The sequence below is a fragment of the Amblyomma maculatum genome, chromosome 10 (genome assembly GCF_055883805.1).
Source record: "Amblyomma maculatum isolate TAMU_Amacu chromosome 10, ASM5588380v1, whole genome shotgun sequence".
Lineage (NCBI taxonomy): Eukaryota > Metazoa > Arthropoda > Arachnida > Ixodida > Ixodidae > Amblyomma > Amblyomma maculatum.
The window spans coordinates 125,910,539-125,924,162 of NC_139353.1; the positions used below are offsets into that span (position 1 = coordinate 125,910,539).

The 13,624-nt window shown below is 43.6% G+C and overlaps 1 protein-coding gene across 1 annotated transcript in view; it reads left to right on the forward strand.

Annotated features, from left to right (window-relative positions):
- The window catches only part of LOC146177413 (neprilysin-2-like), a 65,291-nt gene that overhangs the window by 47,494 nt on the left and 4,173 nt on the right, over window positions 1-13,624 (forward strand). Inside the window, exons 4-5 of the mRNA XM_084581554.1 lie at window positions 6,415-6,846; window positions 11,846-12,031. Coding sequence (XP_084437680.1) covers window positions 6,415-6,846; window positions 11,846-12,031 — 618 coding nt within the window. The remainder of the gene's footprint in view (window positions 1-6,414; window positions 6,847-11,845; window positions 12,032-13,624) is intronic.

Below are 13,624 nucleotides of genomic sequence, written 5' to 3' on the forward strand. Positions count from 1 at the left end.
TATTGAATAAATGGTGTTTAAGAAAGTTGTTTTTAAATATCTTGGCAGAAACTGTGGAAGGAAACCAATTGATGAGATGTCATCCATTAGGTTCAAAAAACAATAATGACAGCATAAAATTCAAATGTGAAACCTAACTTTTGGCACCAAAAAAAATGGAGATGTGAATATCGGACGGTATGAATGTGATCCAAAGGAAATTTAGCAAGGGCCACTTGCTAAATTTCAAGTTTATGGGGCTTAGTATATTTCCTTTAGGAATCCGGTGTGTACCTATTTTTGTAAAATAATCTTTCTTTATTGCAAGGCTTACTATCACACGAAAGGAAGAAAAAAGAATGCGAGCCATAAAATTCAGGGATTGAACAAAAATAAAAAAATATAGAGAATATGCAATCTTTTTTTTTTTCTGCTTCTAGAGCAGTTTGTCAATTTTAATCTCATTTTGCTCGCAAGACTCATAAAGCAATGTTTTACTTACTACGAAATCCATAGCTTGTGTCGTGCAAGAACAGCTCCAGGAAGAGGCCAATTTGAAGCCATGACTGCGATCGATCGGCCTGTGCCCAAAGCAAGCACAGTATGAAAACAAAACAAAAAGAAAATGCTGATTCAAAACCAAACGCAGAAACTAGAAACAAAGAAACTAGCTGGCCTACATAATGGCTATTGTAACAGGCAAATAGAACTGCTCTAAAACGTAGATTTAAGGAAAAGAGCGAAGAAAGTGAACATTTGGTCAGAACAAAAAACATAGCAACACTGTCACAGCAACTTACTGCACGCTTTTTGGCCTAGAATCCAAGCTGTCAGCATCTACTTGAATGCAGAAGCATCACCTGCAAATATCCATTCATTGTAATGCCCACTACTGACAACACAAATATAAAGGACTGTAGTAAGCAAGTGTAAAAACCATAAGAAAAGCATCACAACCCAAAAGCGAGACTTTACTCTCCAGGCAAGCGAATACAAGACCCTCACGATAAAATCAGCTCATATTGCGATTAAAAATGCGATTAAAATAAAACAACCGGCGGTTCCTACAACGCCAGGGCATTTGCATCGGTTCATGTGTAGCGCCAGTCTTATGTAACATCTTTCTCGCATCTATTGACAACATTTTGGCATCACTAACTGACGACGGAACAGTCATAAAGATTTTTAGGTATGTAGATGATTTTTTAGTGATTTTAAACAGACATGACACAGGCCGCTATGAGGAGACTGCCATGAGAATATTAGAAATGTTTAAGCAACATGGAAATCGGCTCTCATTCACATTTGAGCTTCCCGAACAGGACTGCCTCCAGTTTTTAGACCTGAACATTAAGCTGGGGGACAGAAGTGTGTGCTGGCGCTACCTTCCTAGGGCTAAGAAAGATTTCTTGCCATTCGATTCGGCCCAGTCAAAAACTGTAAAGAGGGCTATTGCCGCCCTCTCTATGGAATCTGCACTCCTCAAGTCGTGCTCTCACACGATGAAAGCGAGCTTCCAGGGTGAGGTGAGCAGACTGCGCAAAGCTGGGTTTCCCGACCATGTTTTGGCTAGCGTGACCGAGGCATTGCTACAAAACCTCAAGGGCAAGCCAAAGGGGCAACGGCGAAAACAATCCTTTCGTGGAGCCAAGCCAGTGGTGATACCGTATATGCACAAAGTATCCCACAATTTAAAACGAGTTGGCAACAAGTACGGAGTCGCCATGGTCTTCTCCGCCCCCTGCAAATTGGCCAAGATGTGCCCCAAGGTTACCAGTAGGGCTCAAACAACATCTGGGTGTGGAAAGAAACACTAGTAGCCCTACGTAAAGTGTGCCACGGGAGTGGTCTACGAGATCCCCCTTACGTGTGGCAAGGTGTACGTCGGTCAGACCGGACGCTGCGTTAACGAGCGTGCCGGCGAGCATAACACGTCTTTAGGGAACGCATCAGACTCGTTCCAAAACCTACCCGCCCATTGCCGCTCTTGCCTTAATGAAAATAAAAAATTCTGTGAACCACGATTTGGAGAGATTAAAATTCTAACCAGAAGTAAAGACAGATTAGCTCGTGAGCTCGCAGAAGCCTTTTTTATCAAAGAGAGGGGGGGTAAGTGTGTCAGCACGACTTCTGTATCTTTACGCGAAAGTGAACACAGATTGTTAAAAAATACGAGATTATGAGAAGGTTTTTACCTAAGGGTGTTTTTTTCTAAGGGATTTTTTTTTCCTTCTTACTTTAGGGACATGCGCAAGCGTTCACTGTCTTCGGGTTATATATGTGCACATGAATCTTTCAATAAACTTAGTTGGAGTTAGCGCCTGTCCCGTCCGTCTTTCTGTGTGGTTCGTCTAAAACTTAGCGCTGTATTTCCTTGGTTTAACGCAATGTCACACCAACTAGCCCAGCAAGAGATACTGCTAAAAATGTAAATCCTGTTGGGGAAAAATAACATCGGTTGGGCATAGTAGCCGCTCAAAATAGTACTTTGTAAATTATGCGGTTTACCGTCCCGCAGAGGCAAATGGGATATGACCATACGGGATGGCTAAAGAATATTTTTAGACCTCAGTAAATACGCTACACGCACTCCCAAGGCACCATACCATGCGCTTCTCTATTTCACCTCTATTTAACCTGCTACCTAGGGATGATTAGAGGAGCGGAAAAGCCGCGATGACGGATGGGAAAGTGGTTTGAGTTCCTACGTCCGCAATGTGCGGTTTGAGTTCCTACGTCCTACGTCCGCAATCTCGAAAGTCAGCTAAACATTTTATGTACCAACATAGTGCGTTTCCTTTACTTTGCCCCATAACGAGAATTAGCACTAATAGAAACGAGCAGAACGAGGCCGAGACTTTGACAAATCAGCGCCCATCACCCAACTTCCATTCGTGAACCTCCTGCGCGCAAGGCAAGAAAGCCCAGCATGTGTATTTTTTTTTAAGGAAGGAGTTCTATTTTCTAGCAGCAAATTTGCGAAAATAATCACCGCGACATCCAACTTCATGAGCGTTATTTTTGCAGCCAGCAGAAATCAAGCGCGTTTCGTTCCAGCGCGTTCTGTCACGTTCCCAAACAAACGACAAACAGTGTAGCAATGCGGTAGGCCATTGTTACTGTTCCCGCACTGCCCGCCTCGGAATGTGATTGAGTATGCTTACCTTTACAGACGATTGCGTAAGCCGTCCAGAAAACTGTTCGCCTTCCAACAAGTGGGTTCAGTTGGTCACGCAGAAAAACATTTTCACGCATTCTTCCTTCGAACTTCTCACACTTGACACAATGAAACAAATCAATACGCTTGAGCAAAGCAAAGAGCGCGAACACAGAAAACTAGCCGGCACGATTTATGGCCGTTTGTCCGAAACATCATCTATCGATGGCACTTCACAGGCGTACACACTTCTGCAACATTTATGCACGCGAAACGCAGCACATTTCACGACGATTCGCAATCGATGCTGCAGATTAACGATCGTCGAAACGTGGTCAAGTCCGCAGTGTGCAAGCAGCCATGTTGGCGAGAGGAAGGTAGCCTGGGTAGCTACCGGCGGCCGCCTGGCGGTGAAAGGGTGAAAGCATAAAGTATAGTTCGTTTCTGTTTCAGTTTCGTTACAAAAATGAAGCTTCAGTGTTTTCTGTTTTTTAGTGTTATTTCTAGTGCCTTATTTTGGAATTAAGGCATATTGACCGCAGCAGAAATCGGAGCAATACCCAGGAAATTGCCAGTTGGGGGCAATGTGAAATAACGACCTGTTGCTTGCTTTGCATTGAGTTTGAAAAGTGCACTTGCCCGTTCAAATGACATCATTAATACGATTCTCATTTTCCGGTGGTGGATCAGCAAAGCCGAACAAAGTGCACATGAAATTTTGTTGTAGAAAATCAGTAGTTTCGAAAACGAGGCAACTGTCTAAAATATATAATCGGCAGCACAGCAAATGAAGCAGCAGAATTGGAACCCGAGTAGGAAGTTCGTTGTCTATTGTGCACAGAAGTGTCTCGCTATGCGTGCAGATAATACGGTGCTGAACAAAGCTGCCTGGTAGATGTGCTGACAAAGATCAGACGACGCAGATAACTTTCTCTTTTTCTCCTTTCTAATTAGTGCTGCGCGTCGTTTCCTACGCGTTTTAAAGGAGTATAGACACTTCATTTTTCAATTCGTGTTTTATCATTTGTAATAATGCGTAAGACATTAATGTATATGAATCGTCTTAGGATATTCGCTTACGCTCGCTGTGTAATTTATAATCGAATTTCTTTTATCAACAGTTTTGGTTTCGCTTTCAACAGTCGATTGATTGATTGATTAAAACTTTAATTTCCATCGATTTAGGAGGCCCCCTACTCCCCGCTCCTGGCATGCAGGCCTGAAGAACGGGGGCTGGAACCTCCGCGACTAAGGACTAAGGCGTCGAGCTATGGCTATGACGTCACAGTCAAGTATAGGTCACGTGAGGCATGAATAAAACAGCGATAAAATCGCTCCAGTGCTCTTTTAATTCAGCAGAAAACTAAAGCCATCTTTCTTGGAGGACAATAATTACAAAAGGTGAAGAGTCTGCAATTATATTGCTGTTTTTTTTTTTCAGATCGAGCGTCGCGTAGATTTGATTGTGATATCACAGCCATCTCTCAGTTGCTGAAACCAAAACTAGCAAGAAACGCAAAAAAAGAAAATACTGAGTGGTCGTAGGCAAAAGCCGATTGGTAACCCATATATAGAAATGTCTTGCGCACCTTAACAAAAAGAAAAATGCCAACATTTAGTGTCTATTGTCCTTTAAAAGTGCTTTATTCGATGTGGTGTAAGGAAATCAAATGCAGCTTTTTTAAAAACATCTATGCAGTACGTAATTCGAAGAGGTGCCGTACTAAGGTGCAAAGGCTGCAAACTCTTCACTTGTACGCAGTCAATGTGTTGATGAAATGTAGGCATTCTCTGCGGGGAACGTGTGTTACCGAGAACTTCGCAGAATGCCCATACTCAGTTGAATCTCTGCAATATAAAACCATGTTCGGAAGTGGGGGCTCGGTGCTCACATTCGCTTGACAGCTTCAACAGAAAACGCGCAAATATGTAATTATACAGAATTTTCAGTCAGCTGACTTAGTTTTAAGAGTACCTTCACACATTATATCTCCTCACCCAACCAAGATTCGGTTTATTCATTGTTGATTGTCATCCAACTCTAACAACCCAAAAATCCCAAATTTTCTTGCATGAACCCAACATCCCTCCAATATGACAATATTTCTATTCTCCCAAACAAATTTCCCACACTGCCATCAATTTTATAATCATAACAATTTTTCATGCACTCTCTAAACCAGTACTGATAGTATTTTGGTGATGCAAAGGTCATGTGAGTGATATGTGCATGCTAACTGCAATAAATTTGAAAAAAATAAAGAAATTGAACTAATCAACTTTCCTGACAGATTATATATTGTATACAAACGTTCAATATTTTCTGTGGTTACCGTCGCTTAATTCCACTTTATTTTTTCGTGATACATATTAACAACGACGGTATGTGACGTGTACACCATTCGAATATATACTGTATCTTGCAGCACTCATTTGTTGCCGCACCCTTTGGCGCCGTCGTTTGCCCCTTTTGGCAAATGCCCCATTCTGCATCCTTAATATAGGGCGCATCGGCCGAAATAAGGTGCTATTTGTAGCGCACCCTTTTTCTCACCCTTAAAGGTGAGATTATGCAATAAAGGGTGTTTGAAGGGTGCGCCATGGGGTGCAAATACGCGGCGCACCCATTTTCCCACCCTTAAGGGTCAGAAACTGTTTAGTGTGTAATATGCAACTGATATACTCTTTACTCTCGAGCGATACCGGTAAACTGCTAGTCATTATATGCCATTATATTAAAAATTAGTTCTTTCCCAAACCTATTCAATTGATTAGGCTTCGGGGTCCTGATGTGGGGTTAGTACCTGTCTTGAGAAGGCATATTCGCCTACCACTTCCAGTGCTTCTCTACCTATTTTAGGCTGCGTTACCTTTCCCAGGCTGTTCACCATTACCTTAGTTTTTTTCGATATTAATATTTAAGCCTACTTTACTGCTTCTTCTCTCTAGGTCAATAATACTTCGTTGCAAGTGTTCCCCTTAGTTACCTAGCAATACAATAACATCAGCTAATCCCAGATTTCAGAGATATTCTCCATCAACCTTCTTTACACATCACCTTAGATATCCTTACATATCGCGCGCAGTTTGCCGCGAATAAGGGCTGTAACTATGAAGTTTTCTTCTCGTTATTTTGTGACTCATGAATGATAATATTGCTGTTAAAGTAGATCTACCTACGCCTTTTCTCCTGTCCGGAACCTGGTTACCCAATGTTCTCTAGTAAATGATTGGTTTTCCTACAAAGCATACACACTATAGACACGGATTGTTCGCAGATGGCCACGGAAATGTGTCTCGCTGCGTCGTGGCTGGACAATCAGACTCAGCATGTCGCCGCCGAGAAGCTAAGGAATATGCGTAGGGTGCTGTGGCCAGCCGAGATGTTCCTCAAGGCCGAGGTGCTCGAAGAGGCGTACGCTAATTTCCCCGACAAGTCGCCATCGTTTGCGCATTACTGGATCGAAACCAGGCACTCGTGGCGCGCTCGCCTTGGCTCAGTCGCTGGCTTGGAAGAGCTGCGAATCCCGAAGAGCTTCTCGGAGCCATATATCCAGTACGAGCACGTGCTGAACCAGCTTTCTCTGTCATTGGGTGCCCTGGCGCCGCCTCTTTACTACAAGGACGGCACCAAGGCGATGTTGCACGGTGGCTTGGGGTACTACTACGCCAAGGAGCTGATCAAGGCTTTGGACGTACAAGGCTTGCAGGTAAACTTCGTACGGGCGTGGCATGGCTGGTTCAAAGGCTGCACCAGAAAAAGCAATTAGTGTAGATTAATACAAGTATCTCGTTTTAAGGATAACATGGCACTATGACTGTAAGCTGCAACAGAGCGCCTTATTGAAAGGTATCGAACCGAGGAACGTGCAGAATTGAACCAGTTTGAAAGCGCTTTTTGTGTTTTAATATAAATGCTGAATGTTCAGATATATAAATGCAGCTTCTTTTTATTATTTAAGGTTGCGGAAATCAATTATTATTAATAAAATTATCATTATGCGGAGTAACCAAAAAGGCTTGAGACGATGTACAAGCTGAATTCCTACAAAACACTTCTAGATTCCTCCTGATGTTTTTGTTAAGCAAACGACAACCCGTGATGTCAAACAGACGCGGTAGCACTGGCGAGATATGTCCCGTTTGTTATGTATCCAATATACCTGAGAGGCAGCATTAGATTATGCCACGCTTGTTTGTGAGTATATTTAGCGGTTTTATAGGAGGTTGAGCTGCGGGCAGATGTGCTGCAAGCCACAAAAAGATCGGCATCCGTTTCCCCCGGCTTCTTGTAGTTGGATAAAAGGGAAAGACATGGGCAGTGGCCTTGCAGCGCGCCAAGCATACCTCTTTCGAGATGGATTCCGTTCGCTTCGAGAATATCACTGTTGAAACTTATCAGTTGAAACATGATTAGTTCTTACGCATAGCTGCGTTTGGTGTTGCCACGACCAGAGAAAGAATAAATTCCAGCAGCTTGTTCATGTGTTCTCCTCTCAACAACAACGTTTAGGCATGATATGCCATGTGAGTGTGAACCTATTTGAGCTGTTGTTCCGGTGTAAAAGGACACAAACGTTACTTCCAGCCACCTTGAGCGTTCACACCATCCGCTAAACGCGATTTTGCCGAAGTCGAACAGGTGTTTGGAATTAGCTAAAGCTCCGCTTACATCTAACTCCGGAGCGGCGCGCACCACCAATGGTCGTAGCTGCGTCCCAGAGGAATACATGTAGGCATGGCGCTCTGTGAGAGAATGTTCGACAGAATTCCTGTTAAGGTTGTGTCCGCGCAGCTTCCCTCAAACACCTATCGTGCCTTTTGAAATATATTGTTTCCAAATGTCGCCGCATATTTTGCCACAGTGCTCTTCAAAATTTACGCCTACTGTGAACAAACGGCCACCTACTACGCAATGAAACGAAAACAAATATTCATAAACCTTTGTTTTCATGCTCATCTCAATGCGTCGCGTTCCTTTCCGGTTTCGGCCGCCTGTATGTATATGGGTATTATGTATGCAGACTGCCCGTAGTATGTATCGCGATGCTTTAAAAATACTTTGTCCTTGAAATGAGGTATCATATATATTTTTCTCCGCCATTTTAAGGGCCTACGTGACTTTTCTTCACGATAGGAAGGCATCGCATGTGCACTATGTAATAATAAAAATGCTTTCAAGGCTTTTCTGTACAGCCTTTGTCACAAATTTAGGGCTCACTGTGAAGCGCGGCGAAGCCGGCTGCACGGCCGAGTGGCGATGCTGCCTTGACACAAATGAGCAGCTAACAGGAGCCGGTAACTGTATCGTGTCATGCATTTAAAGGCGGGCCTTGAATGTCCGGTTGTTGGTAAGGTTTCCTTTTCACCCGTATAGTTTCTATTTCATCCTTGTTGTGCTAGAACTGCTATTTACAAAAAAGTACCTTGGAAACACACCTTGACCGCCAAAGGTTTGTGCCAACTTGTCTTAGAGCCTCGCCGTCAGTGCTTTAAGGCTGCAAAGCATCTCTACGCGGTTTGAAAATTTTGTCACTGTATCTTTTAACGGTGCGTTAAAGGCCTCGTTCACCGAAAATCCGGTGCCGGTGTTGTAAACTAAAATCACGAGCTTGGGGCTGCAATGGCGGTAGCTAGCAGCTGACATGGCCGAGCTCTGAGTGGGCGTAGGGTTATCTGGCGTTACATATGGCAGGAGCGGCCAACTTTGAACTCAACTTTAATATGACAGGACGACATTAGAATCGGCCTTGCAGGACTCCCTTTCACGTTTCCCTAAGTCACGCAGGCACGTTGATAGAAGTTTGTTAAAACGGTGCTTTATTTGTGGGCTGGTAGCTTACGCTATCGCGTCATACTTAAAAAGGTGGGTTTATTGTCCCCCGTAATATTTTATTTGTTATGGGACCCTTGCCAACAGTGTTGTGTCTCTAGAGCAAAATACTCCTACGATTTCAAGCAAGTACGACTTATGTGTGATAAGGCGCCGCTAATGGAGGCAAAATATCAAAACTGACTAAAAGATGTATTCCTGGTGCTGCTATTCAAACGCCCTATGAATTTTCGGGTACTGCATATGCTAAGAGTTACGATCATGTGCAGACCTGATCTGAGCCAGTTTTAAAGGCCTCTAAACGCTCGTGTAGCTTCTAGAACAGAACATTTCTTTTCTAGAATTTTACTTCATATGTCGCAATATATAATGCAGTGTTTGCGAAGACGAAGTAAGGGACGACATGAATAGAGAAACGAGAACTGCCTGTGCGTTTAGAAAAACAGCCTGCTTACAACGGCACACGACTAGAATTCTTGGGCATAATTGTGTTTTTTTATCTTCTAAGCGAAAAACAGCGAGATAGGCAGAGAATAATGAATCTGAAAACCTCCACCTGATGTTATTGGAAGCAATGAAGCAACCGGAACTGTTATGTTGATAAATGTCAGGCAGAAGGTATAGGCGACCTATAAAGAGAATGTGGGGTAAAGTAACGACGCCGTTAAATTTCATCAGTCTCAGCACGCGCTCTGATTTTGTAAGAGCTAAGAATGGATTACACTTATAGGTGTTACAGTCAGCACCGATAAATGCAAAAACGAATCAGTGCCAAGTTTCAGCCATCATTCAAAAAATGTGTGATGAGGGTGACTATTAATGTACATGTACGCATCCCTCCTCCCCTCCCAATTACCCTATTCCCACGCCCCCGTTGCGAACGTGAATCTGCCTAGAATTCCGAGGACAATGAGAAGGAGACAGACAATGCAGACGCTCAAGTACAAGCGTACATCAATTAAGTCAGTTGTTTATCGCGATGCAGTTGGCGCTTACTAGAGCGATATTAGCAATATGCAAGTTGTTCCAGATTGAAAATCTACCTGATCAGCAGAGATGCATTCATGCGTAGGTTGGAACATTGAGTTCAGGAATGGTTTCAGCGTTGAGTAAGGAACTAATCTGAAACACCTAATAAAGAAATAAACCGCTTTGAGGGTTTCTGAAGCGATATATATTCAAGGCAAGCAGGAAGCGAAAACTATCCAAGGCGTTCTTTTCAAGCGGGGCACACATACTTTGGTTCTGAAAATTCTTGGGGCATCATTAGGGGAGTTGTGACAGATGACTGGAGGAAGCATTGGCAACGTATGCCCATTTTATTACGTCCCTCCTACAACCTCCCACAAAGTACAAATACCGCACGTCGCTTACGAATTGGTTGTAGATTTGCCATCCAGGTGGTAGCAACAGTCCAGGTATATTTAGACACGTATGTCAGCCTTAACGCTCTGTTGTTCACTTTGACTACTCATAACTCAATAGCCTATGCAGAGCGCCAGCCACGCTCAGAAGTGTGATGATCGAACGCGGAGCTGAATATCATGCGAAGATGAAATTCGCCAACTTTAGACCGCACTCTCAGTTCAGAATGGAGATATTAACCTACCCTACGTCACAGACACGGTCATTTTGCGGTGCAAGAAACCGGCGAAACGCTGCAGGTATATCTAAATCGGATTATGGTCATCTTTTCTGGCTTGCACTGCTGAAGCTGTGCTCTGCAAAGCATAATAGCGCCAGTGACTTCATTTCAATCCCTACCATTCAGTAAATAATACAAGCAACAAAACAAAGTTACTTACACAAGGTAAGAAAAGCACAACCACACTGAGAAACGTGATCAGCAAAAACGAGAAGCAGAACAATCTGCCGTATTTTCCATCTGCATGAATCTTGCTCTTCTGTCTCATTTTGGTACTGGGACAAAATTATTTTTTAACGGAGCCGAATAAAGACTAGTCTTAGTTGAGAGAATCGTAGTCGAGATTTTGTAAAAGAACCAGGATCCTTACGGTTTGCAGGCAATTTAGCTGCCCTGCCTCACCTGCAGTGGTGGCCGCCGTAATCATCCCAATAATTGAGTGGCGCGGAGGCCACTAGGGTGTTCTAGAACCATGAAGAAAACTGGAGCGCATGTTGCCTATAGGAGACAATATTGACCTGCAGTGGACACTACTGGGTCGCTGCTCCTGATGATGTTGATATATGTACGAGAAATCGGTTTGGTTTTCTTAGTGTGGTTTAACGCCTAAAAGCGACTCAAGCTATGAGATGCCGTAGTTGAGGGCTCCGAAAATGTCGACCACCTGGGGTTCTTCAACGTTGACTGGCATAGCACCGCACATGGGCACCATGCTTTTCGCCTCCATCGAAAAGTGCCGCCGCAGCCGGGATTAGAACCCGCATCTTTGGCAACAGCAGTTGAGTACACTAACCACAATACCGTCACGGTAGAGCTGTTCCGAGAAATATGTGCATCTCAGATCAGCATTTGAAAGCAGTGATGGAGCAGACATTTAGACTTCGCTGCTGTTAACAGCGACTCTGGCGATGATCATGAAAAAGATGTAAAGTGCATGGTTTGAAGGGGCAAGTTAACATCATGGCCCCTAAAACCGATATAAGATCCTAAGGTAACCTCTATTTCACCTCTCTTTATCACTTACTGGACACTGCGTGTTACTCGAGCCCTTTCATGACAGTGAGATATGGCCGCTGCGTGTTTGCGCTGTATCAAACTGATCAATTTCTAGTTTTTACTTGAGATAAGTACACTTGAGGTTAGATTGAGAGCATGTCGGTTTTGCACCTTTAGTCCTGTCTGCAGCCATATAGCGATGACGTACTATTAAATACTGCTTTTTCGCCGACAGGTTGACCCTAAAGGAAAGATAGTGTCATCTTGGCTCAGCGGGACGGTGAAGCATCGCTACGCGGCACGCGTTCTTGGCTGTCTGACCAGCGCCGATTCCAGCATCTTTCCTGAAGTGCCTGCCTTGGAGGTGGCATACGCCGCTTTCAAACGGCACACTGACGAGAACGACACTCAGATATCGGAGGTATGCAAGGGATAATTCACCGAAGCGTCACTCAAAGGGATATACAACCTGTAAATTCGAATAACATATCATGTTTCAATGAGATAATTATCTGCAAGAACGCGCGAGATGACCGAGGGTTGAGTACATATATTGTGCGACTGAATGTTACTTGTTTTGGTACTAGAAGCAAAGTTGCTTTCGAAGATTACTCTATTGAGCTCTACGTAAACGTGCCCTGATTGCGGTGTTCATGTTTTAAGCATCATTTTAAACGACATCACAGAACACAACAACACCGCAGACAGACGTAGAAAAGGATTATGTTAAAGTGACAATTTGCTGTCGCTCTAAATTCTAGCACATTCTTATTCATGCCACAAGCCTGCTGATATTCAGGGGGCGTCCTTTATGCGGCAGCTACAAAGCTGGTGTGCTGGCACATTAGCCACAAGAAGCCCTGGTAGGTCAAGCATAAACAATCTTCAAGTCAGCTTATATTTGATGTCTTACAATATCAGCACATTATGAGGTGCAGCTGAGATGGATCTACCATGCTCGTCCAGCCACAGTAATTCTCTGTCGCCGTATATGTTTTTACGGCTACGAAATTATTATTACGAGGACTCGTATACAAAGCAACCTTTTCATCTTAGACGCGAAATTGTAAACACAGCAACATCTCTTTCGGTTCGCGCTAATTAGTGTTTCGAATTATTGCTGATCAGTGCTCTCTTGTTCAGTTGCTGACACATCATCCTGTTTGTGCTATATGATTGCCTCGCAACATGGAATTCTGATAAGCAATGCCCTGAATGCAATTCGCGCAATATATTTGGTGCACGATTTGTTGACTGCACTTTACTTCCTGACAATCCAAACGCTCACACGTTTTCTACCCTGTTTGGAGCAACTAGAATCATCATAATATATTTTCTTTTTCCATATTTTATTGCTGTGGTTCACGTCATGGAAATAGCGCACCGCAGGAAGCTTCTTTTCATAGCATCACGGGGTAATGTTTCCGCGGTCATCAAGGTGAAATAAAAACGAATTCGGATCTTTAGAACAGCACTAAACAAGGAAACAAACATCTTTACGCAGGTGAGTGGCCTCGGTAACGATTAAACATGCCAAATAGCACAACAAAGATCGTCCCCTGAGCTCTGTCGGGAAAATCTAGCACCAGCCTCAGAGTGTACTGGAAAGACGGTGAAAATGCAAGAAGCAAAAAGTCGGTCGTGAGGGTTTCTGGTGAGGTTCACCGAAGAAGGAGGTTGATAAGCAGCATCACGTTGCCGGTGTTGTTTTATTGTTATCTGGTGTGTTATTGCTGCCTCTTAAAATGATTCTTACAATGAAGCTCGCCGCGGCAGCATGACTTTGAGGGTCATGCTGAGAAACAATGAAAAACAAGTAAATTGTGTTCACACCACGAATCGATCCCCCCAACCTTCTATGCTCTAACCGAGGGCACTAGCAAGTAAAAATCCTGATAACGAGTCAAAAAATCTGCTTGTATAGAGTAAGGGCATCGGAGTATGTTGAAAGCATTGGTTCTACGAGGGTAGAGGTCATCAACCACCACGGTTGGAGCGTCCGCATGCCCAGTCC